Genomic DNA, 24,841 nt, shown 5'->3' with positions numbered 1-24,841 from the left:
TGTATTCAGACACCTTCAACATTTCTCAAATTATCACAGTTTATTCGCTATAGTTTAGAAAATGATAATAAAATATGACAAGAACTCAGAGTTAAACTGTGTCAGAACAAATTCAGCTTGATAATGTTAGATAACTTTGATAGAAAGGTATGTAATGGATTACAATCAACCAAAAATTATTCAGACAGTATGACAATATTTACACGACTATCAATACTTAGTCGGGCAGCCCTTAGCCTTAATGACAGCCTGTAGTCTCCTGGGCATGCTGTCATCCATGTTCATGCAAACCTGAACTTCATTTATTTTTCCCAAACTCGGTCTGAATAATTTTTGGTCCCAAATTTGTATCAGTTTTACTGGTAGTCCACTGTATGAAGAATTTTTGGGTATAATTTGTCACAGTTTAGTTTATTTTGCTATCCTCACTTACATAAATGAGCTACAGTGTCCTGCACCCACTAGTAAAAAAATATCAAAAATGATATAGGTCTTTGAATCATTTTTGGTTTGACTGTATATCCCTCTTGTTATTTTCACACTTAATTATGCCCATTAAAATGTATTTTACAAGTTTTTGTTACTTTAACTTTTTTTTCTCTATGGTACATCATCTTTAATTTAATAGCATTAGAGTTGCTCCATTGCAGCGGCTTAGTACTGTAATCACGCACTTTGCTGTAATAACGCAGGGAACCACTCATTATAAATCTCCTAACTGTGATATTTTCAGGAATAGAAGTTGTTTTTTTTCGTCTGAAACATGCTGTGATTTATATTCCAAAGCCACTCATATAATGCAGAAACACTCAAGCAAGCAAAACACGCGCAACGCGTGCACATATTTGTACTGATGCAGAATAGTAGCCTACAGACTTTTTTTTTTCGCCAGAAAGTCGTGTATGCCTAAGGTTGAAAATAAATGATGTTTATAGTGAATGCCCCTATAAATGGTTTTATTTTTACGATTTAGTTTTAATCAAAATGATGCATATGCTAAGTGAGTGAACATCAAAGATCACACAACAGAAGTGTGCGCTCTCTCTCTCTCTAAGTAACTTGTGCACTGTTTTACTTACTTGTTTTTGACACATCCGACCGAACTACAAGCTTTCCAGTGATGTCTGTGAGAAAGGTATTTTCACTCGACAAGCTCGAGTGCTTATCAGCTCGCGCACATCAGCTATACAGTCAATACTGAATGTTTAACATTATATTCATTGCATACATATACTTTGTAGACATCCTTAATCTCTAATAATTCCATTCTGCTGTCTGTTGTTGGTGTATCTTTTTCTGAATATGGCACTTATCACATGCTGTGTGGTATCGGCGTTTGGTATCGGGGCATTTTAACGAGTATGAGTACGAGTACAGGAGCTCAGTATCGGTGCATCCCTAATTTTTTTTTATCTGATCATTAAAGGCAAGCATTGTCTTCACTTAACTCCATATTAGTAATTGTAACTGATTTATGTTTCTTTATTTTTTTATTTGTGAGATATGTTTCTTATTTTATGTAATTATGTATAGAATTATACTGTAGGATTAGGGATGGGTATCGTTAAGGTTTTAACGGTATTACTACTCTTACCGATACTGCTTATCGATTCGGTACTTTAACTGTATTCTTATCTGTATTTTTTGTTATTATATATATATATATATATATGGCAAATTAAGAGCTGAATTAACATTGCTTTATATTCTGAAATGTAAGATAAATATTTAATGAAATGAATATAAAACATCAATTTGTAAATGCACCAGTGTGCAGGCATTTTAGTGTTTTATACTGTACATAAGATAAGATGAGATACAGTAAGAACATGAACAAAGAAACAAAGTAAAACAAAATGACTAATAAAATAAAACAAATATACAAATGAAATGAAATAAACAGTGTTTTAATTTTTCCATGAAGGTCTACTAACATTAATGTTCAGGCAAGTAATTACAAGTAATTAAGTATTACAAGTAAATTAAGTAATTATAGTTTTCACTGTATGTATTGATAGATTAATGCTAATTAAAGCTATGTTATTCAGATTAAGAGCTGTGAGTGATTTTGTCTTTGCATTTTGTTGTTTGATTAACTAATGGCCCAAGCGCCAGTCTGTCACTTTAAGACTTTATATTGACACGCATCGGATTTTCTCCCAACTGTTCTCGTCCACTTAAGACATAAAATGTGTTTAAGTAAATACTCTCCAAGCCGGCCATTTGGACATATTTTGTGTATATTTGATGGTTTGGACGCGCCCGAAGCTCAAAGTATAATTAGCTTGTCCATTTTGGAGCGCGCCACGTACACACATTTCAGCCTGGGGAACAGCGTCTCTTGTGCGGATTGTGCTTTCCATGTTTTATTATCAAACATGTCCCGCAATTTAGCAACAGTGTAAAACTGCCTTTTTTCAACAATCACCAATTGTGCTGATTCTGACTTTACGTTTGGGTTTTAGGGAGGAACGAATGCGCACCGCTGTGAAGTAGGGCTGGACAATAATTCAATATCAATATGTATTGCGATATAAATTTTTTCAATAACGGTGATCTGGTTTTTAAACACATTTCCGATATTTCGATATAGCCTACATTACCAGTGTTTCCCATACATTGATTTATTTGTGGCGTTTGACTTCATTGAATAAACATGAGCACTGCACGTTTTAAAATCAAAATATGTCGCAGGTGTTTTATATTAATGTATCTCTAAAGGGAAAGGACTATCTTCAGAAAAGTTTCGATGGGATTTTTATTTTATCTAATAAAGGAGTGTTCATGAGCAGAGCTGATTTAATTACAGCTGTTACTGGGGAAACCGCTAGTTGAACCGCTCTTAAATCGCCTCCTGCTGGCAGACAATCAGTTTGCACTTAATTCTGTTCTGCTCACCAAGCCTGCATTTATTTGATCCAAAGTACAGCAAAAAAAAAGTGAAATTTTTTTACTATTTAAAATAACTGCTTTCTATTTGAATATATTTTAAAATGTAATTTATTCCTGGGATCAAAGCAAAATTTTCAGCATCATTAGGCCTACTCCAGTCTTCAGTGTCTCCTGATCCTTCAGCAATCATTTTAATATGCTGATTTGCGGTTTATCAATATTTAAAACAGTTGAGTACATTTTTTCAGGATTCTTTGATGAATAGAAAGATCTAAAGATCAGCATTTATCTGAAATAAAAACCTTTTGTAACATTATACACTATTCCATTCAAAAGCTTATCGGAATTATATCGTATCGACTGAAATTAAGAAATATATCGTGATATAAATGTTTGCCATATCATCCAGCCCTACTGTGAAGGGAAAAAAGTTGCGCTAGAAGAAATGTGGCTATTATCCTTAAAAGCCAAAATCGAAATAAAAAAATTTAATTAGCTTAATAAAACAGCCACAGGCCTAAAGTGTAATCAGACGTTTGAACGTTTAGTTCTCTCTTCTATCATAATTAAACAGGGCTTTCATGCTGCGTGTGCTGAAGCTCCTCCGCACGAGCGCGATCTCGCTTCTGAATTGCGAATAGCAAAAATGTATTTTAGACAAATGTTTGAATATCATTGCATATAAAAACAGCTGGCGACTCTGGTGAGATGGAATTTGCAAGATAATATATATATAGCAAAAATAAATGTATGTGTGTTTTCTTAATTTCTCTAGTACCGATAGCAGAACCGTTAACGTCAGAGCTTATCGATACTGCGGTCTTTCATAATTTAGCCTCAGGACCGATTAAATACCGGTTTCGTTACCCATCCCTATGTAGGATAGGGGTGGACGATATGAGCTAAAATTCATATAACAATATTTTACACTGTCCAGGCGATATCGATATTATATTGCGATATAAGAAAAAAAAAATTACAGGCAAAATATTTTAACCTTTTTATAACTAGAAAAAGTGAGGGATTGGACATAGACCTGAAAAGTTTTTTTTTATTGTGTCATTGTTTTTCTCAAAAAGTGCAAACATGCAACATGAGGTATGCCTGTTTTAGTATCTGATTAATCATTTCTGATTAGTATCAATGTTGTAAACATTTGTGCTGCTTAATATTTTTGAGGAAACAATTTTTTCACGATTCTCTTATGAATATTTGAAATTGTTCTTTGTGTCGGAGCGCTGGAGTTCGTCAGAAATAGAGCGCGGCATCAGTTTACCAGTTTGTCATGGATTTGTCGCGCCGCATCCACAGCAGAGAACATCACTGGATTCTATTTGCTTTCGTCATATTGCGCCGCTCGCGTCTGGTGTAGACACGTTGTTTTGGTATTTGTGAATCCTAAGTATATTCATAATCTGCTTTACGTTTACCTGGCACTGGAAGTCCTTTCACAAACTTGTAATTTAAGGTGCTTTCACATCAGTAGATCGATTGCTTTGTTCCGAAAAACAGGGATTAAAATTATTACAATGTTGCTTTTTATTCTTGGTGCGGTTCGCTTTCACACGGCAAAGTTTCTAAACGGACCAAATTTGTTAATACAAGTCACGCGCGAGCAAACTGTTGTCTCATTGGTCAAAGTTCCACGGTTTATTTTCCGGGATTCCACTTAGCCGTCACGCATGTCATCCGTCAGGATGGAACGACAACAGGTTTTTGTTTTTTTTTCTCAGCTGTCCTTATATTAATTTAATTTTTATTAATAAATAATTTTGAGCAGGAGTCCAGGATTCATCGGGACAACATTTTTAAAATGCACCTACTAGGAAGAAGAGCAATAAGACGGCATTATAAAATTAAAAAGTGCGCTTTTTTTATTTTGAATGGTGAAGACATGCTCACCCACAGACATTCACAGGTTCATTTTGAAGTATTCGCAACACAACAAAGCTAATGCTTTTCACGGAACTTACGTAATTACCCATTATACATTTCGATTAGGTTTGGGTATCGAAAACCAGTTCCATTTTAGAACCGGTTCCAAATTTCCAAGAACCGGGTATTCGATAAGACGCCTGCATTCTGATTAAGTTCAATTCAAGTTTATTTGTACAGTGCTTTTCACGATAAAAATCACTGCAAAGCAACTTTACAGCAAATTAAGTTTCTACAATATTTAGTGGTAGTTTATCAGTGGTGACTGTCAGTTAATGTACATATGGCAGAAATGTACGGAACAATCAATTAAAGACATAATCAAACAGACGATGAACATGATTAACAGCAATTATTATAGCAAAATGTGGTAGTTCTGTAAGTTGTTTCAGGGTTGGCATCATCTGAGGTCCTCTGAGGGGTTGGCATCATCTCTTCTCAGGTGTTCTGGATCCAGACTGAAGCTTGTGTAAATCCTAGGACATCCCGTGGCAAAAACAGAGAAACAAATAGAGACATAATTAGCGTAGCTGCTGTTCCAACCAAGCAAAATTGATTTGTTTAACCCAAACTAAAGAATACTAATGTGCATTTGATCAGATATAACTGCAGAACAAGATTATGAGATGCATTATTTGAATGCTTGTCCAAAGAGGTGTGTCTTTAATCTAGATTTGAGTGTGCCTGAACCCCGAATGTTATCAGGAAGGCTATTCCAGAGCTTGGGAGCTAAATGTGAAAAAGCTCTACCTCCTTTAGTGGACTTTACTATCCTAGGTACTACCAAAAGTCCAGAGTTTTGCGACCTTAGGGAGCGTGATGGATTGTAGCGTGGTAGAAGACTAGTTAGGTACGCAGGAGCTATCCCATTAAGGGCCTTATAGGCAAGTAATAATATTTTGTAACTGATACAGAACTTAATAGGTAGCCAGTGCAGAGACTGTAAAATTGGGGTAATATGATCATATTTTCTTGACCTGGTAAGGACGCTAGCTGGTGCATTTTGGGCTACCTGTAGCTTGGTTATTGAAGATGCAGGACAACCAGCTAGCAGTGCATTACAATAGTCCAGTCTAGAGGTCATGAATGCATGAACTAGCTTTTCTGCATCAGAAACAGGTAACATGTTTCGTAACTTGGCAATGTTTCTAAGATGGAAGAATGCTGTTTTTGTAACATGGGAAATATGATTTTCAAAAGACAAGTTGCTATCTAATATAACACCCAGATTTTTGACTGTAGAGGAAGTAACCGTACACCCGTCTAGTTGCAAATTGTAATCCAAGAGATTCTGTGTACTGTCTTTTGGTCCAATAAGTAATATATCTGTCTTATCCGAATTTAATAGGAGAAAATTATTGGTCATCCAATCTTTTACATTTTTAACACACTCTGTTAGCTTAGATAATTTAGAAGTTTCATCTGGTCTTGTTGAGATATATGATTCTGCTTAACGCTTCCTGCGTTCGCATTTTAATTTGATTAAAAACGATTTAAGTGCAGGAACGGAAATAACTTGTGCCCTGTTTGCGTGCAGCGAGCACAGAGAACAGTGGTCGCGGTACGGGTTCCCGGTTTGTGTCCGTTCTCGAACAGTTCCGTGTATTTCCACTGTAGAAAAGGTTGTTCCGGGCCAAAACTGACTTTTCATATTTGTCAACCAATATGCAGAAAACAACGTTAGTATATCATCATAAACACAGCCCTTTTTTGTCTTACGTGACCGTAAACAGATGAGAAAGAAAACACACATGTACAGTATTTTTAGATCTGCGTGCATTCGGTGTTAAAGAGACAGCAGCCTAATAAACGCACTGGCTGTCATTAATGTTAATCAAAGAACTAAAGAAAATCATTCACTGATCTTGACTGAATATATTTAATAGCTTTAATTGATTAATCTATATTTTATTTATGAAAAGAAAACTATGCAGTATTTTTAAACTTTTAATTACAGTTTCTGTACCTGAAATTTTGTTCAGTTGTATTTATTTATGATATTGCTAATTGATTTGTTTGTTCCTATCTTATTACTGACTGTTTACTTGTCTTTAACACTAGGGATGCACGATGTTTGACTTAATTTTTTTATATTAGATTTTTTATCTTATTGGAATCAAAACTAGGAATCGATAAGAATCGGAATCGATACTCGGAATCAATAAAATTCAAACGATACCCAACCTTAATTGTGATATAGCCTGGTTCGTTGGTCCGTTGGATCAAATTGCTTTCTCACTACAACCGAACCGCTCCAGAGTTCCTTTTCAATCGAGCCGAGACCACCTCGTTCAGGCGATCTCGGACCGATTGTTTTGGCGTGGATCCGGGCGCGATTGCCGTGTTCACATATGCCCAAACGAACTGAGCTAAGGGGGGAAACGTGCCAGGTTCCAAAACAACGAGCCAGGTGTGAAAGCACCCTTAGGGTTTTTGTTTCCCTTTCGTACTTTTGGTGCGCACCCGGTGTAGCGAATCAGCTCATGGGGAAATATGAATAATTAATCATAACTAGTTATAATTAATTATAAATATTTAGATCCGCGTAGATATTTAGCTGACCTCTCAGGGTCAACTGTCTGTCAATTCTAAGAACGTTAATTTCCTGGTTAAGGGAAATAACTTTCTTACTGTACAATTCTACAAAGAGCTTGTAGCATAAATCTGCATGATTAAGTGACTCTAGTTATGAGCAAACAATGAACAACGTCAAGTGTGATACAAATAAACTTTATTAACTACATAAACACTTAAACTGGTCTGACATACACATACACACGCGTACAGTTTGTATAGGAAAGGGTTAAAGCGCAGGGGGGCCTGGTGTCGTTGCAGACATCCTGGCACCCAGTTTATTGGGTGAGGGGACTGTGACGATTTGTTAATCTAATGAATAACTGATTTGTTAAATCAAATGAAAAATTGTGTTTTTGATTGGTCCGGACGCTACACCGGGTTCGATTGACGTCAGAGTTCGGTTCGTTTGGATGATGTGAACTCGCACCCGCGAACCGTACCCGAGTCCTCTTAAATAGGGTGGTCTGAGGTACGGTTTATGTGAACTCCGGTACGGTTCGCTGCTGATGTAAACGCAATCCTACCAAATCGCGGAAGTGAGCCACTATTAATGACGTATTATTTTATAAAAATGTGTGTTTGTGTGTGTGTTTCACTCACTTTCCTGACGAGCGTGACTGACGCGCTGCAAACAGAGAGCTGTACATCTCATTTATGTTTGCCTTCAGTATTCTTTAGAGCATTTGCAGTACATTCGTAAGACAGACGTAAGTGCCGTTATGTACCGAAGCTTTGTAAACAAAATGAACGGTTCAAAAACGTAAATATATAAAAGTGCAGAGAGCAATGTTGTGCATTTGCCGCCTTCTCCTGCGCCGTCGTTACTAAGCAACGGGGTAAACAGCTGCTGACTTGATGACTCAAACGAACCGCGATTCGGACCCAAATAAAATAATATGAACGCAGTCCAGCAGGGGGAGGGGGAGAAATCGAACTCTGGTTCGGACCAGGCAAGTGAACCAAGTGTGAAAGCACCCTTGCATGCTTGGAACAGAACCATGCATCGCTCATTTATATCTCTCTACATGGCTCCCTGCAATACAACTAGTGGTCTGTTATTGATACTACCACAACTTCTACAACTTATAACGGAGCACTCAAGCGGGTACTGCGAGTCATGTTGAGGTAATTAAAATGTCAAATTAATATTTTACATTCAATTATTTACTTATCAGGCAAGTGGCCGCATGATAAGCTGGAAATTACGCAGTGTAGTCTTTATCACCCTGCAGAGGTTTCTTTTGCAAAATAATCTGCTGACTGTACATATCCCTCAGTTTGGGAACCACTGGAGTACGTTAGGCGATTTGTGCTCTATTAATGTGGCCTGTTACGATGCTCTGTGTTTGATTACTAATGCCCGTGTAGTACGGCGTTGCACCTTTACAGTCTATGCGTTGCACAAAGAAGACAAAAACGTTCATCCTTGACTCTTTATCGTCATTTGTGTTAAAATTTGCAAAGCGTACCAAATTGAACAAAACTATAAAAATGCAAAATTTGAATTCATGAATATATAACGGTATCCACGATATAGCATAATACCGGTACTCACTTTCATACCGATATTGCGTCCACCCCTACTGTAGGATTTTACATTATTGCCATAGTTTAAATATTTTCTCATTGTTGAGAATATTTTAAAAGATCACACAGGTGTGATTTGCTGGTTCCTTTTATGCATTCATTTAACTGAATTTATTAAAAAAGATCAGTGATGCTAAATGCACTCATTTGCGTACTAAGCAGTGATTTTATTGGTTATGCTGTATCTTATGAGGTTAAATATGATGAACAAAACCATGCCTACATTTTTATAGAAGCCTTATCCCACATTCATCTGGAAAGATTCTTCTCTTTGAGCAAAAGTCTCTGCTTTACATCAATGAAATTTTTCAACCTCTTATCAACTCTTATTAATTCTATATTTTTGTGTTATTAATGTTTGTGTGAACTATTCTAATTGGCTAACAAATTTGAATATATTTTAACATGCTGCTTACTTCATAAATGCCTCTCTCTGTGTAATTCTCTCTTTGTCTAAGCCGTCTGCTGAAGTTAAATGCTTTGAAACATCACTGGATTTGAAGCGTTAATAAGTCACATTAAACACTGTAATAGAGTGAGCATTGACATTTAAATATTTTAACAAATCCCACTTCCTGTTGCCGTCCTCACAAGGCTGAGGTTTGGCTATATTATGTTACCGCATACAAACTGACACCATACTAACATGAAGATTGATTGTTCATCTATTTTCCCCATTATTTATTTTTTTATTTATTTTTTTTATCTTGGTACAATCGGTTCTCTTAAAGGGATAGTTCACTGAAAAATGAAAATGGTCTACTTTTACTCACCATCATGGTGTTCAAACCTGCTTTTTTTGTTTGTTTGTTTTTGGTTGGTTGGTTGGTTGCCAATGTTCTTCAAAATATCATCTTTTGTGTTCCAAGGAAGAATGAACATTATAAAGGTTTGGAAAACATGAGGGCGAGTAAATGATGACATGAATTAAATTTTGGGGTGAACTATCCATGCAGATACCTCTGAAATGCCAACTGTGTGAAAGAAGCTTATACAACGGCTTTGTTGATAATGTCATTACTACACTTACAAATTCATTGTATGGTTTTATTAATCTGATTTCCTTTATCTGTTTCAGGTAGAGGGATTCCTGATGTGGCAGCTTAATGCCAACTCGACATAAAACCAGAAAGCCCTTCTGTAAAACATGGTGAGAGGGGTTCTTGAAACCAATGAGCTTACCAGGCAACACTGCTGCCGCTATGGAGAACTCTAACTAATGTGAACTTAATGGGGATGATGATATTACACATAGCAATGATGGAACAGCCGCATTGACAAAGATCAACTGCACTCACTCTCAGTGCGCTGCTGCCAATCAGCATGCTGCGGATACTGTCACTCAAATTTGGCCGCGTCTACCGGTGTGGCAAGTTCCTCTTCATCATAGCTCTTTTTGTTATCCTGCTGATGAACACTCACAACCTTTTAGCCTCTTTCCAGAGGAACGAGCTCACCGACCGGCGATTCATCGGCCTCAACAAGTGTCCGGCCTGCTTCGGCACTAGCTGGTGCCGCAAGTTCATGAACAGCCAAGTGACCTTCGAGATGTGGGGTCGCCTGCGCTTTCTAGACTTTTTCAATGTAAAGAATGTTTATTTTGCTCAATATGGAGAACCCAGGGAAGGAACGCGCAGGGTCGTGCTCAAACGCCTGGGCTCCAACCAAGAGCTCGCAGAGATCGATCAGAAGATCTGCAAACGGGCCACTGGAAGACCTCGCTGTGATCTCATTCAGGGTATGTACAAAACTGAGTTCGCCCGACTTAACGGGGACGTAAGGCTGCTGACCCCAGAGGTGGTGGAGGGCTGGTCGGATCTGGTGCACTGCCCCTCGCAGAGGCTTCTTGACCGTGTGGTCAGGAGGTACGCGGAGACCAAGGACTCTGGTAGCTTCCTGCTGAAGAACCTTAAGGACACGGAACGAATGCAGCTGCTGATGACGTTGGCATTCAACCCTGAGCCTCTTGTGCTGCAGGTATCCACACACTAGCCGATAAAATATCTTCTTTAAATGCATTTTCAAGTTGCTGAACCTTTCTTTTGATGCTGAAGCACTGTGTCTGATGCCCGCTTGGAAGTTAAAGGGATTAACGGTGCATCTTTGCATATTTTAAAGTTCTGCACAAGGCTGTGTAAATAATAGATACTTTGTGTCTGTTGGTGGTCACTTAGAGATGTCTCTGCTTTGGGCAACAGTGTGCTTGTCCTGAAGAATTCCTTCAGACATAAATCATGGGCATTTCTTATTCCATTTGCAAAGTTTAAAAACACAGAGGTGGCATATTGTTCCGAAAGTTGTTTTGTCCAAAACATGTTTTTAGTATGATAAACATTTTCCACTTAAGGACGTGTAATATTGACGAAAAAATATATCTTTATATGTTCTGGGATTTCGTCAATAGTGATAGTTAGATGAAGTCTTGAGGGTTTTTGTACTGGTACCTTGGCTGGTTTAGACCTGTGGTGGACAGCTGGCTTTTGAATATTTTCATATTCTTCAAATTCTCTGTGGTGGTTAGTTCACAGCAGTGAGAGAAATGAACTTTTCCAATCAAGAACTTATATTTACGGTGGCCCAGTAGTGCACAACACAACAAAATGTAAACGGCACAACAAAATTGGCGCAACACAACAGAAACAAGCGGAGGGATTTAATGCATGGTCTAATGAAATACACATTTTGATATCTAATATATTTTTATGAACCCTTGGAAGTTTCTATGGGGCAGTACATCAGGCCATTTCACTGTCCCCTTTCTATAATGGAGTGTCTGTTTACACTGTGCAAATAGACTGCCTTGTTGACATATAGGTTACTTACACTAATGTCTGGTTGGGCCACACAAAATTAAAATTGACACCCGCCATGTAGCAGCTGTAGTGGCGTAGGGAGTAAGGCATATAGAAGTACCTTTTGATGCAATCGATCCGAGTTCAAATCTGCCTTTTACTGAACTCACTCTTCTCAATTTTTCTATCACATATCAGATCGCAAACGCATTTGCTTTCAATTAAGAAAATATTTGAAAAGTGGAAATAATGTGCATGACGAGCGTTTGATAATGAAGTATATCGGGGCTATGGCTAGGTGTAACGTTGGCTTTATTGTCCCAATAAGGTGGCATCCATTTAATAATTTTAATGCACTAAAAAATGCTGCATTAAAAATAACCATTTCTGGATTATTTGGCAACCCAGCGCTGGGTAAATATTGAACAAAACGCATGCTGGGTTATTTTGACCCAGCTTGTTGAGTTTTATACATTATAACCCTTTTGTTGTTTTACATTATTTTTTGACAGTGCTGGGTCAGTTAACCTGTTGAAGATTTTTTTCTTAATTTTAAATAATAAAAATGCACTCTACTTTAAAAATCCTACAATGTGATTTTCTGGATTTTTTTTCTCATTTTGTCTCTCATAGTTGAGGTATACCTATGATGAAAATTACAGGCCTCTCTCATATTTTTAAGTGGGAGAACTTGCACAATTGGTGGCTGACTAAATACTTTTTTCCCCACTTAACATTTAAATAAAAAAAGGTAACCTTATTTGGTTAACAAATAGAATTTAGGCTACTCTGCAAAATATCTGAATAACAAAAAAGCTTAAGAAAAGTTAGGCTAAACATTACATGTATCAAGCTGTAAGCATTAAACTTTTCAAAGAAATGAGTGCCATACACACTGACATACTGTACATGTATTGGCAGTCACTAATACTAATTTTGCCTACTCCTAACAAAAAAATAACATGACTTTGTAGTATCATTCATGCACATACACTACCGCTCAAAAGTTTGGGATCAGTAAGACTTATGTTTTTTAAAGAAGTCTCTTATGCTCATCAAGGCTGCATTTATTTGATCAAAAATACAGAAAAAACGGTAATCTTGCAAAATGTTATTACAATATAAAAAAAAGGTTTCTATTTGAATATACTTTAAAATACAATTTATTTCTGCGATGCAAAGCTGAATTCCCATCAGCCATTATTCCAGTGTAAAGTGTGAACTTTTTCTGAGGTAAATTCTGTCTTATTCCTCTCAATGCGTCTTTTTTCTGAGGTAAATTCTGTCTTATTCCTCTCAGCGCATCTTCTTCCAGAAACGAAAAGTAACCGAGATGAACTTGAGGAAAAGTCTTGTTGCTTTGTTTGCTGTGATGTGGGCGTTTACATGCCGCGTGTCTCATGTGGACTATTGTAATACCAAAAGCGAAAGCAGCTCGTGGGCGTGATCTAATTAGAGATAATGAAGTCAGACGGGAAAGACTGGACATTGCGTTGGTTTCATATGGATTACTTTGTCACAGAATATTTGTTTTCAATAAGACTTGCTTCGTTTAAAATTAGACCTGTCAAGCTTTCTATAGATATATCTCTCATGTCTTTGTGTGGCGTATTCGCTGAGTTTGTTCTTTTTAGTGATGTGTTTCTAAATGAAGATCACAGAGACAAAGGCGGCAGACAGTGCACCCTGTTTGCTTTCTTTATTTTACAAAAGCACACCGTTTTGTTGTTATTATGTGTGTATACAAATAAAAAACATTTACAGATTCGATTGATGTATTGCTCTTATCTGTACGATCAAAACTGACGGAGTAATTTATGTTCCTTTAGGGGCTTTGCAACAAAACGCGCCGGCTCGTTTATCGACCCCAGAGGGTTAAAAAAAATCGAGTCCTGAATGAATGTCTGTAAAAATCCTGATTGGAGCATCACTATAAATAAATCTATGTGATAAAAAGAGGTCATCAAAAAGATTGGTATCGGTGATCATATCGGCAGCTACTGCTTCCTGTGATCGGTGATCGGCTCCAAAAATCCTGATTGGAGCACCCTTATTAGAATTTTTTGTTGACAAAAGCAAACATTTTTAAAATTTAATTGTTAACTTTAGAGCCCGACCGATATATCGTTTTGCCGATATTATCGGCCGATATGAGCCTGTCGCCGATATATCGGTATCGGCGAATTTGCCGCCGATATTAATTTTTTTTTACAGAACATATAACGCAGATAAAATGCTTGAAATGGTGTAATTACTTAGTTTGTCCAGCAGAGACTCCATTGTTTGATACTGGCGACCTGGATGAAATGCTTTAAACCTTAAAGGGGTCATATGATGCTTTTTTAAAGATCATTATTTTGTGTATTTGGTGTAACAGAATATGTTGACATGTTTTAATGTTCAAAAAACACATTATTTTTCAAATACTGTACATTATTGTAGGTCCTCTATGCCCCGCCTCTCTCAAATGCTTAGTTTTCTACAAAGTCCCTCCTTCCGACAAGCGCAGTCTGCTCTGATTGGCCAGCTGACCCAGTGCATTGTGATTGGCCAAACACCACAAGCACTCATCAGAAATGTACCGCCCCCTTACCATAATCGCGAGCTTCATCTTTCAAAATAAATGTAAAGACAGAGCCCGAAAGGGGAACAGAGTCGTGTGACAGACACAGTGATGAAGCTGGTATGTGAGCAGTACACAAGCCACGGTTAAGCCACTCTCTCTCTCGCTCACACACACACACCTCTCTCTCACTCGCGCGCGCACGCACACACACACACACACACCGCTCTCTCTCTCCCGCGTGCACACGCACACGCACATGCACACACACACACACACACACACATACATACATACATACATACATACATACACACACACACACGATGCGCAAAAGTCCGCATTTGAACAGTCAATAGCAAATACTTAAACTAATAACAAAACAGTAGCTGATTCTGAATTACCTCCTCTCCTAAGTTCACGAAACGGTCGTCCATAATATGCATTGCTGTTCTGTTGTACGTAATCTTAAAGATTCCTATATGCATCTACTTTCGGAAGGCCAAGTAAAGTGCTTTTGCTTTCGCCTAGAAACACACAGCGTCTCCCTGACATGCTGCTTCAACACTAACTGCGTTTACTGAAACCACGCCTTCTTTCTTTGCGTGCACATTTGGGCGGCATTATGCAAATATTTCCACACAGTGAGGTAGATATGTGGGGGCGTGTTAGAATGAGCTGTTTTAGGGAGGCGTGGCAGAGTCTTAACTTTGATAAAGAATATCTCTTTGGTTTTGAGACTTTAGTCTTTGCAACTTCAGGGATCGTATCTATGCACAATCAGCTTGTACCACTCCAAAGAGAAAGGAAAACTGAGATCCGCCGGTGCGTTCGCGAGATAGTGACACCAGCCAACACTTTCACTTCAGTTTCTTGTTCAGGCAGCAGCATTCAAGCGTGGTCTTATTCGACCGTAAGTGCCCTGCGAAGTGGACTTCACATGATATTCCGCCATGATTCCAGTTCCAAGGGAACGTACACGTTACATTCAAAGGGCATTAAAGTGCGCGAGACGTGAATTTATATTTAGGGATGACCGAACCGAATAAGCGAAAAGACCGAATAAATTGTACCGAACAATGATATGACGGGAGAGGCACGCACTCTTTATTAAGGATGATTTATACTTCTGCGTCGGACCTACGCCGTAGCTTACGCATAGACGCACACCCATACGCCGTAGCCTGACGTGCACCTCTCCAAAAATCGAACAGCGCGTCAGTTCTACGCAGACCGCAAGCGCTGTGATTGGTCTGCAAGAACCTCTCCCTCCATATGTACTTGAGTTTTGTGTGTGTTTATGTACACTTTAATATATTTTAATGTTACACCTTCTTATATAAAATAAAACAACGCAAAGAACACGTGTCTTATCATTTATTATACTACATGGCATTATACATCAGTAGTTGTCCGCAACAAACAATGTCGCAGAAGTATAAATGAAAACTGACGCATAGCCTACAGCGTAAAGGCTACGGCGTAGGTCCGACACAGAAGTATAAATCAGCCTTTATGCAGCACACACGTCAGCAGTGTGGAAGCATTTAAACTGTCGTAGAAAGACGACAGAATAAAACATGTAGAATAAAAGTTGATGAAAAGCAAAAACTCTTATCAACATTCATAAATGTTAGTATTGTAATTTTACTGTTGTTCTGTAAAATAAAATAAAAAGAAAGACAATAATAATGATAATGTTAAATGTCCTGCCTCCATTATGCATTTTTGTCACGTCACTATAAGTGTTTGATCACCACATCTGAGTGATCATTGCAAAAAATTTGTTTATATATATATATATATATATTCTGTTTATGTATATACTGTGTTCTATATATAGTACCAGTCAAATGTTTGGACCCTCGTATGGAAAAGTGTCCAAACTTTTGACTGGTATTGTACTATAATATACACAAAGAATATCGGCCGATATATCGATATCGGCCTTTTTTTAATTCCCTAATATCGGTATCGTATCGGCCCCAAAAAACCCATATCGGTCGGGCTCTAGTTAACTTATCCTTTATTTAAATGTTTTATTAAATCAATGTGATATTTGTAACCTTGTTGATTTCTGGGGAAAACGGCACTCTTGCTTTGTCATTTGGTGTAAATCTAAGGCAAAACTCAGGGGGGAATGGCCCTGTATATCTTGAAGTTTGGGGGCATTAAGTAGAGATGAAATGGTATGAAAATTGCATATAATTATAGTGACCAAAATGATCACTGTCATCGTTATTATTACAGTATTGTTAAAAATGTGCTGGAAATGTTCAACAAGTACTGATACACACCCTGAAATCATTTCACCATGTTTTGTCAAAAACAGTTAAAGTGACATACACAAAAATGTCGTTAAAACAATAGTTGCAATATTATCGTAGACAATTTACACCACATACCCCTATTTTTTCCTTGCGTATTCATTCACACCAATAAGAGTCCTTGACAGCTTTCTTTTTTTGCACCCTTCAGCCTGGCATTGATTTTTAGACCCTGCTAATCTATTCCAATTTCTTTTGCGATTGACACAGCTTGTCGAAGGCCTGGGCAAACAAAAGGACATCTCTGTGTGAGCAGCCAATATCTGTTCTCACCTCCCATCATTCACTCCATCTGCCACACCTCAAGCATTCTGGGTGATAAAGGCAATCTGATCTCTCTCCGGAGAGCGAGCCGCTCGATTTGATTAGCAACATACAGTTTAGCCCCCTTTTGCCCTGCAACCTCTGCAGCGGTTCGGTCAACATAATGAAATGTCATTAGTTTGCTGTGGATGCTGCTAAAGAATTGGCTCCTAATCCATAGAAGCGATTAAGTGTGATCTTCACCCACGCTTGCTGTTCCTTCCCCTTCTGAAAACATGTTAAAACTAACAGATGTTTGTCCCCTTAGAATGCTCTAAATGATTCATCCCACTTCCTGAAGCTAAGAAAAGCCGGTTTTTAGTTGGCCAGAAGTTGTATCAACCTTTTGCAGCTTCATAAGGCAGGCAAAATCTGCTTTCCAATTTTTTGACTGTGTTGGAAACCTGAGGCAGCTGCCTTGCTGTCAATCAACGTGTACTACAATGCTTCCAAAGCACCATAATGTGATGTTTGATAAGGCTGCACAAAATGGAAGAAAAATGTGATAAATTATTAAATGATGGAAATGGTGATATGATAGTATTAAAAGTATGTTAAATCAATTTAAATGAAATTTAAAATCACGACGTAATGAAAGTAAAATGAATTATGATTTGTTTACTATAAGATCAATAACATCCTTTTAGAAATTGTGGGGGCGTTTACACAACACCAAAAATGGAAGACTTTTTATGCATTTTGGCGGTTCATTTACACGGCAACTGCGTTTTGGGGGCCTGAAAACACAAACTTTTGAAAGCTGCTTTCAAAGTGCATGTATTTGAAAATGATACAATGGTTGTCTCCGTGTAAACTACAAATCGCAAATTTGTGAAAACCGTGTCATCATACACATGCGTATGTGTATGCATGAGTACCTAATTTTCTGTTTTTAGTACATTGTTGTTGTGTAAACATGGATTTCTATTTCATATTGACTTCAAATACAAAAATGTGCTTGCCATTTCTGTTCTCCAATGTTTGCATCACCATAAACATAACGTTTTGAAATATTAAAAAATCATTCAGGTAATTGAAAACTCTCGTGCCATGCATATCGCAATTGCACATTTCTGTTATCCAATAATTTCAATATATTTTGCATCCCCAAACATTTGACTTATTTTTCAGTAGAATCACAAAAAATTAAAAATAACATTTATATTTACTAATTTCAAATATATGAGTTTCCTAAATTCCACTCATCATTGAACTGGAAGATGGAAGGCAACTTGGTAGACAGGTTTCTAAACCAACATTATGCTTTATTGGCTTTCTTCCTCCATATTCTGCTTGTAAAGGCATTTTTTTTTACCACTTTTTTTTACCTTAAAGGAGACACTATAAAGTATTTTGTGGTGGATATAAGGATTTCTATATGTTGAAAAGTCCAATTTAGATCCTGTCATATATGGCTGTTTTCCGTTTGCCCTACAGGATGGATCTGGAGTCACTGGATTTTTGTGGTCTGTGAATTTTTAGGTTTGAGTAACAAACAAAGAATGGACTAATTTGTTATGTTAGGAGTTGATGGGAGTGCTACATTCAAGTGTTCAAGAATGTCCCTTCCTGAAAGTGTTTTTTTTGTTTTTAAGTTTTGTCCACTGGCAATTTTACTGCTATTTATAGACGTAAAGGCCTGAAACACAGTTTGTTCCCCTTTGTCTGGTATTGTGTCAGATTGTTGTGAAATATGTGTCCTCTGGAAAAAAAAAAGCTGCTGCGCTTGACTTTGTGCTTGCATTACTCGTGCCTCCTTCCTTCCATTGAGAACGGAGGCCCATCTGCTCGGCGAGGCTGAGAATAGCACAGGCAGAGCCCTGAGGGTCACGTCCATCACGACATTAATCTTGCACACAGCCCAGTGTGCGTGGTGTGCACCTCCTCTCCCTTCACCTGACTGAGGTTATTATGAGGTTGCCATGCCCGAAGCACCTTTCTAAACAGTCCCAGAGCTGACAGGAGTCAACTGCTGTTTGTGTGTAAGGCTTTCACAAACGAGACTGAGCACAGCAAGGTTGTTATCAAGGACATGCCTATTATTTAGTACTTGTAAACTGTTGAACTCTCCTTCCGTTGAAGAAATTTGTCCAGATAGCACCTGTTGTGCTCTTAAAAGTGTGTTTGAAGCGATTCCCGGAGTGAGTTTTAATCTAGGTTCCCTCGGGTATTGAAAGTATAATGCCTTATAGGTCTGATGTTCACCAAGGCTGCATTTATTTGATAAAAAATACAGGAAACCCAATGGACACTTTTCACAAGACTGTTATGACACGTCATAACAGCATCATAAATCCTCCAAAGGTTTTTGTATTTTCATTTTTTAAATGTATGTTCTTTTATAACACTAGACTTTGTATTATATTACCTTTGCATCAAATTACAAAAAAACTAGTTAACACTAATGTGAGGTTGTTTCTAATACAGTGTCTATTGTAATGACTATAAATTTGACATCGTTGTCTTTACTGACTGCCGTTAATCAGTCTCTCTCTTTTGTTTTTTTTCCCCTTTTTTTTAAAAGTCATGAAAAAACTATCATCGAGTTTTTCTTTTGCTATTTGAGCAAATGGGAATGTAAAATATATATATACATACATACATACATACATACAGTTATTCAAATGTGAAATATAACTAAATATTCCAGTGTTGGCAAAGCTGAAAATGATTTTTTTTTTCTCCAGTGACACGACCCATTGAAAATTATTCTATTATGCTGATTTGGTGCTCAATCAATCAATCAATCAATCAGGAAAGAAATCAAGAAATAAATAAATCAAATAAAATTTCTGTGAAAACGTTGTACTGCTAAATATTATTATTTTGTGGAAAGTATGATACATTTTTCATTTTCAGGATTCTTTTATGAATAGAAAGTTCGAAATAACAGCATTTATTTGAAATAGAATAATTTTGTAACATTAAAAAATGGCTTCTGTCACTTTGTCATTGATCAATTTAATGAAATACTGAATTAAAATTACAAAAAGAGCAGCTGGATTTGAAATTTGCCATTTGAATTGAACTATGCAAATATAAATAAAGACACCAAACAAATGTGTAAATGTGATAAAGGCATTAAACATTAATTAATCCTACACATTCACGTTGACCGCTCTTTAAAAAATTAAAATAAAAACACTTTTTCCAGTCTTAATTATAACTTGTGTGAGTCTCAGAATAGTTTTTTTTTTTTTTGCTGACAGCTCCTTTCTATCTGTATCCTTCTGTCTTTTCTTCCTCTATAGCTGCAGCTGACAGGTATATTGCATCATGGATTGTATTGGTGTGAATTTGCTTTTTGTTCATCCTAGTGTGAATTCTGTTAAGTAATAAAGTCTATGGGGCAAGACGTTCTGGAGGAGTTAAAAGCAGAAATATGCTGCCTTTTTAAAAATGTTCTGTTAAAGTGCATATATTAATTCTTCCGTACATAAATGTGCTACTTGAGCTTAAAAATCGTCTATATAGTCTTTTCAGCACTAGACAGATGATTATACATTACCATCATAGTTCCTGTGGATTACTTTTTCTTAGTCTCTTTCTATATTATAAAAAAGTTACAGAGTTTTGCACATACAAGGTTCGTGATTTTATTACACTAGTCTTACATTTATCATGTATAATGATTGCATCTTGTTTAGTTGAGGTTGAGAATGGAATCTGAAAAATAAAATTGCAGGTTGGTTTTAAACCACCATTACCCACGTGAGCATCAGTATGCTGTATTACGGCTCCAACATACCCATATTTTTAAAATAGCACTGCTGTATTCTTTTACATTTTGTCACTTGGAGCACAGCCATCTGTGCAGAGTTGATATTCCCTCCTCACACTTCAGCGCCAGTTTGACAGACTCTATAATTGCAGAGAGTGTGAGCAAACTGTAGACTTGGGAGCTTAGCAACCCAAATGGAAGTTGCCGTTCTTTATTAGTTGTCAATCAGATGTGTTTGTATTTAAATCAACTTTACTGCAAATATTACAGGAACAGTCTTTCTTAAGTTACCAAGTCTTTTGATGATTCACACTAACTCTCAGTTTCTGGAATTGGCTCTGTCAAGGTTGGAAGCAGGCGCTGGGTTTCATGACCAGATCTCATTAAGCTGCCTCTACACTAACTAGGGTTGGATTGATACCAACGTTTTAGCATCAGTACAATGCCAGACCCTTGGTATTGATACTAAATTGGTACCTCAATATTTGGGGTGGGTGATCTAAAGAATTTATATAGTGATTGAGCTTGAGGATGTCTACGATCTACTTTTCAAGCGAATCGTAGAGATACTGTCTCTTATGTTCTCATAATAATGTTAAAACTACAGCAGTGACTGCCTACTAGATGACTGTGACTGGCCAAATGATATCACACGTATCTATTATGTGTCTGTGCTGTGACGTATTTGAAAAACAGTAGGCCTAGTTGTGCGATGAATGACATTTGAGTTTCGGTTTTAATAAAAAGGTCTGTCTTGGCAAGTATTTACATAAAACAGTCAGTTATGTTTTAAATGAACACAAACAGATTGGGAAAGAAATTCGATGCATGTCAGTATATTAGAACTATGCATTCTGTCTTAAAGAGACAGAAGCCTAATAAACCTACTGCTGTCGGTGTCATTAAAGGTGACATAACACACACAGTTTCAGCCAGTCTAATGTTAATCTTGAGTACCTATATAGCATTATTGCATCCTTCATATTCATATTCAGCTTTACTATTCTCTCTGAAAACATCCAAGCTCATGAAGGCATACCGAGGGCGAAGCTAAAGAGTCACAAGCAATTACGGCGCCAATTGCCAACAAAACACAGAAATTTGATGCAGTTTTACTTACCGCCTGCGGTTCCAGCTTATGATGGGGATCCTTTATTTAAAAGGGTCATATGATGCGATTTGTGTGTGTGTGTGTGTGTGAGAGAGAGAGAGACAGCGTCACATCTCATCACAGTAGAGTCAGCTGTCTTAACCACGACTTGTGTACTGCATCATTACTGTGTCTGTTCCCCTTTCGGGCTTGAACTGATGGTAAAACTAATGACATTATTTACTGTCTTTACATTTATTTTGAAAGATGAAGCTCGCGATTATGGTAAGGGGTGTTACATTTCCGACGAGTGCTTGTGGTGTTCGGCCAATCACAATGCACTAGGTCAGCTGGTCAATCAGAGCAGACCGCGCTTGTCGGAAGGAGGGACTTTGTTGAAAACGAAGCGTTTGAGAGAGGCGGGGCATAGAGGACCTACAATAATGTACAGTATTTGACAAATAATGTGTTTTTTGAACATTAAAGCATGTCACCATATTCTGTTACACCAAATACACAAAATAATGATCTTTAAAAAAGCATCATATGACCCCTTTAATATAATTCATCTGTTTAATTCATACAGTGATGTAGTGTTTAAAAGTTTTACAACTCAGGTTTTAATGATCATGTTGACAACTGATTGTTTAATGCAATACTGTTTTTTTTTAAACTGTGCAAATAGATAAGTCATAGGCTTGTTCCAGTCTGGATGTTCTCGATAGTACATCTCAAAGTTGGGAAAATCACGATTCAGATCCTGGATCGTGATTTTGCTTTATAAGTGCGTGACATATTTTGGGAAGATCGCCCACCCCTACTCGACATAACCAAATGGTCAACCATTGAATATATGATTTGCATATATTCAGTGCATATATATAAAAAGGTTTATGGGTCTTTTATTTCATTTCATTTCATTTTACTGCTATACCACAGCACTAACCATTGTTGGATATAGATGACTAACACCTGGCCGTCTGTCCTTATGTGGTGTTGATCATGCTTTTATTATAACAAACCTTTCACCTCCCTCCAACCACCAATTCCGTGCGTCACACAGCTATTTGGCCATTGCTGGCATTTATGAACTGGTTGAGTGCAAACAAGGATCTATTCTTGATGGGCTAGAATTTCCACTGGCTTGGAAAAACAAATAACTAACTTCCCTGAAATGGTTCTCTCTGGACGCTCTTGCACGCATTGCTTGTGTTCGTCACCGATTCCATGCATTACCAACCTGACAACATTAGTTTGAAATTAGTCTGATTTTATTGCTTCTGAGACTTCAGGTGACAACAGTTGACAATCACCTCTGATTTAATTTGCTTTTGAATGTGTTTGCAGCATTTTCATATTTTTTACAGCTGTGTTTGATGAGTCACATGCTGTAATAGCATGTTTGTGAATTGAGGATCTCTTTGACCTCTCTTGGTAAAAAGTTGCATTTCACCATTGCATAGAAATAATTTCATATATTTTGAAGGTTATTGTCATCTTACAGAGTCCTTGACCAAAGTCAGAGCTCTGTGGGTAAGAAAATTGTGTTAAGTGTTAGTCAGAGTCTCAATTATAGCAAGAACAGCACTTCAAGTTGGAAAAAAAGAGAGGAGGAAGAAAAAGCTTGCTTCCGGACAGTGTTAAGCGGCCAAATGCAGCTCAACAGGTTTGTAGTGTGGAGTGCAGTTTTATTTCACTGAAATTCTTGGAGCTGGTTTCATTTAAATGTATTATAGTGTATATGGATTTAGTTTACCTTCACGTTTGGTAATGATGCAGATCCTTGGAAATTTGATAGCAGAGTGTAGCAGAACAGGACACAGGGTATTGACAGTGATGTTTGACAACGTCAATGCAAAATGTAAGCAGATACAATGTTTAATACAATGAAAATAGGGCTTGACGTGCAACTACACAGTTTCTGCAAAATAGCCACGAGCTGGCTGTGTGTGTTTCTCTGTCAAAATGAGGCTGTTGAGTTCCCTAAAGGAGAAAGTGGCCTGTAAACATTGTATACTGGCATTGAAAAATGTCATATTTATGATTTTGCAAAATGCAACAAATTATTATAGAATTTAAACAAATGTAGTCAATTGGTAAATTAAAAATCTAAATATAAATGTTAAAAGTGGAGTAAACACAGAGTTCTCTCTATGATGTTTCTCTATAATGTCTTTTTTTTGGGTCAGTGTCGGAAAAAAAACAGTAGGATTATTTTTATTTTTTTTTTGCTGGTCATCTATTATTTATAAAGTTCAGCAACAGAATGTAGGGGCAACCACTTTCTGCACAGTGAAGGTTTTTTTTTTTTTTTCAGGAACAAAACCTCATTCTCACACAGGACGTGGTCTTCCGCAGACATTTCACACTTTCAGAGAATGATGACGTGTTTCCAGAGGTTAAAAAAAGAAAATCTAGAGACACAATGTTCTCTTTTGTAATTGACTCATTTGTCATAGACTGAGCAGTTATACTTTTAGCACCTAATAATTCAATTCAGTATTCAATCTAATTCCTAAAGCCAAAACGTTGTTTTAGTAAACTAAATAATCATCAAGATTACTATTACAGTTATGCTGGTTACAGCATTCCATTTACATATATCCCTGTTGCGTTTTTATGTCACTTTTGTTTGTTCTGGAACACAAAGTGCTGACGAGTGCTGAAGAAACATCACCAGACAGCCAGAAAGACGCTTTAGAAATAAACCAAAAAGCATTGTTGTTAATTTCCAACTATTTTGGATTCGCTAGATGTTGCACCACTCAGTTGCAGTGTCGATGATTTATACTAGAGGTCTGCATGCTCCCGCAAGGTTCTATTCCACACCCATCCGCTCTCGCTATATATTCACTCTTTGTTCACCCGCTGTCCGCTTAGAATAATTTTCTTCCCGACCCGACCGTATGTTATTTTATTTGTCTTGTCAAAATACTAAAGTCGTTTATTAAATTACACCAGAGTTACCGACCGCTATCGCGATTTATTTAGGAATTTAATCCCGCGGTGAAAAAAATCTGGCCGCAGCCGCAGGAATGCAGGCCTCTAATTTAT

At 37.3% G+C, this 24,841-nt stretch overlaps 1 protein-coding gene across 1 annotated transcript in view; it reads left to right on the top strand.

Moving 5' to 3' along the window:
* Nucleotides 1-24,841, top strand: part of LOC107565821 (deleted in autism protein 1 homolog) — a 48,236-nt gene that overhangs the window by 9,647 nt on the left and 13,748 nt on the right. The window contains exon 2 of the mRNA XM_016251100.1: nucleotides 10,070-10,968. Coding sequence (XP_016106586.1) covers nucleotides 10,315-10,968 — 654 coding nt within the window. The 5' untranslated portion in view covers nucleotides 10,070-10,314. The remainder of the gene's footprint in view (nucleotides 1-10,069; nucleotides 10,969-24,841) is intronic.

This window comes from Sinocyclocheilus grahami, unplaced genomic scaffold (genome assembly GCF_001515645.1).
Source record: "Sinocyclocheilus grahami isolate Dianchi unplaced genomic scaffold, SAMN03320097.WGS_v1.1 scaffold1029.1, whole genome shotgun sequence".
Lineage (NCBI taxonomy): Eukaryota > Metazoa > Chordata > Actinopteri > Cypriniformes > Cyprinidae > Sinocyclocheilus > Sinocyclocheilus grahami.
The sequence above is the reverse complement of the archived record's forward strand: the minus strand, read 5'-3'. Positions and strand labels throughout refer to the sequence as shown.